This window comes from Ammodytes marinus (genome assembly GCF_949987685.1).
Source record: "Ammodytes marinus genome assembly, chromosome: 13".
Lineage (NCBI taxonomy): Eukaryota > Metazoa > Chordata > Actinopteri > Uranoscopiformes > Ammodytidae > Ammodytes > Ammodytes marinus.
In genome coordinates, this window is record NC_137217.1 from 28,935,926 (window position 1) to 28,938,425 (window position 2,500).

At 39.1% G+C, this 2,500-nt stretch overlaps 1 protein-coding gene across 1 annotated transcript in view; it reads right to left on the reverse strand.

The window, feature by feature from the left end:
* The window catches only part of LOC307259465 (semaphorin-7A), a gene marked incomplete at both ends in the record, with an annotated part of 54,583 nt that overhangs the window by 17,862 nt on the left and 34,221 nt on the right, over nt 1–2,500 (reverse strand). Inside the window, 2 exons of the mRNA XM_080039321.1 lie at nt 901–1,079; nt 1,746–1,885. Of these exons, the coding sequence (XP_079895447.1) occupies nt 901–1,079; nt 1,746–1,885 (319 nt within the window). The remainder of the gene's footprint in view (nt 1–900; nt 1,080–1,745; nt 1,886–2,500) is intronic.

Consider the following 2,500-nt stretch of genomic DNA (forward strand, 5'->3'; position numbering starts at 1 on the left):
TTTTGTGTTTTATTTCCTAGCAGATTGTGTAGAAAATAATTATAATATCCATAAGTACGTTTAATTTAGTGCATAATAGCTGATTTTTTTTTTAGAATTATATATTTTTTCCTAAGAAAGGGTCTCATATATGTCCATATTTCTCCATACTTTGGACCAAGGCCTTGTCACCGCCACTTTGGAAGTGTCATAGTTGGAATGTCAGGTGCATTGTTTAAAATGTAGAATTGTTCTTGTCCTTGAAGGCCACTGTAGCTTCTGTTATTATTCGAAAGGGGTGGGGTTACCCAGGAAGCGTTGCATTCTAGAACTTTGTAGAACTTTCTTGATGATGTCATATTACACACTGCACCTTTAAGTACTCAAGTGGCAAAGTTTCATGACAATATCTATGAGTTAACAAAGTGTACCCTATTCACCTGCATTGACTGTGGACATAGTGAAAATGATTTTTTTCTTTTTTGATTTGATTTATTTATTAATCTATTTCATGGTATTTTGTACAGGGAAAATGCACTCTAATACAAACACGTAAAAACATGTAAAGAATGTCCCATAATTAGCAAAAAAACGCTTTAAGACCTACTTCACTGGTGCAAATATGAAGGTGTCTTGAACACTGAGATCCTATGTAGTATAAATGTGCAAACATTTTTGAAATCGGTTCATCCTAGCCTGAGAAAAGGCAGAAAGAGTGTTTTATGGTCTCACTGTCTAACCCTACATTTTACTAGTGTGACATCACACTAGTAAAAATGTAGGGTTAGGATTAACAGGACAGCTGGACCAAGGGAAGACTGAGGAAAGACTGAGGAAAGGAAAACCTCATTCATTATATTATACTAGCGATTTTATAATGATAGAACGGCGGTTCCATAAATGAAAGTCCAGCTCACTCACCATGCGTTGGAGAAGAGCCCATACATGACCCCAGCCCTCTTATCCTGAGCGGTCAGCACCACAGCTTGCTTCATGTTGTTGTATTGCTGCTGTGTGTTTCCTGCTCCACACATCACGCGGGCTTTCATGAAGGTCGTCCACGAGTTCTCCAGCAAGGCTTTGATGCCTCCCTCGTCCACCTGGGAGGAACATACAAGGCAAGTCAAGGCAAGTTTATTTATAAAGCACACTTCAGACACGAGGCCATTCAAAGTGCTCAGGATAGTGACAAAAACAAGTTTTAATAGTGGTAGCCATGATCAAAAGCTGATTTTGAATTTTACTTTGTGTGGCCTGCCAAGATCTTATGTGTTAAGTTATTGGGACCCGTCTGAACAGCTTTCAGTAGCTTATTTGGGGTTCCCCATTCCATGTGTCCTGCTTTGTCATAAAGTGTATCGTGAAAGTATTTCTCAATGATAAGATGAGTACGTATTAATAAAACTTAAATTAAACCAAATGAAACATACAAAGACATTGATAACAAAGTCCTGTTAGGGCAGCCAGGCTGCATAAACTGATTTAGAATTTAACTTTCTGTCGCTTGCCAAGATCTGACACTGCCCCCTAACACATGATACCAGGACTCACTTTCTTCCCTTCCGAAATGTTACATTCTTAAGTTCATTTTTTTTTAAATAATTCACACTAAAGCAGCGCTTCTTTCATTCAAAACAATGCAAGTCCAAAGCATAGGCAACATGACAAGCAGTTAGCAAAAGTAGAAAAAAAGATTGTGAACCACCAACACCTGGATGCATACTTGTTCCTATACACAGTATAAGTGGTGTTGTATTGTTTCTTACGGTGCAGATGCGTCCGATGCGCGCCCTGTACGGCTCCTCGTCCACTCTGGCCGTCTTGTTGAACTCGCTGAAGAAGAAGTAGATCTCCTCCTTATACTTCAGAGTGGAGGGGATGATGGCTGCACCCGCAAACTGGGGGTCTGGGGGGTCACATTCAAACATGACCAGTCAGATATTATTACAATAGGGCAGGCAAAAATAATTTATTTTCAAGCACTGGTCGGATTTAGAAATGTTCGGCCATTTTGCTTCCATAACAAGGTCCGAAATATGCATTTTGTTATTTATTTAACTACACCCCTTGTCTGTTTGCATCTGTATATTTATCCTACTCTGAACCATCTCACATCTCACCCTCTAAAGTGCTTACATCAACTAAACTTTCCATCATCATTCATGCTGATAATTCATATCTAGGGTCTGTGCATAGCATTCTTTTTTAAACCCCGTATTCAAAATTTAAACACATTTCTCATATTATACTGTATGTAAAACGAGGACATCGTGGAAATTGAATGTCTGCCTTTAAGTGAATATATTTTCTAATTTGCATTTTACTGCTACAGTATAAAGACCCTGACCCAATCCATAAACACAGTGGCAGTAAATTACGCCTCCATGTTATTTCTCCCTTGAGGATGGCAGTGGGTGATAAAGAGAGAGAGAGAGAGAGAGAGAGAGAGAGAGAGAGAGAGAGAGTACCACCTCCCACTGTCTCTATATGAATCAGTCTAAACATGTCGCCTATGGTTACA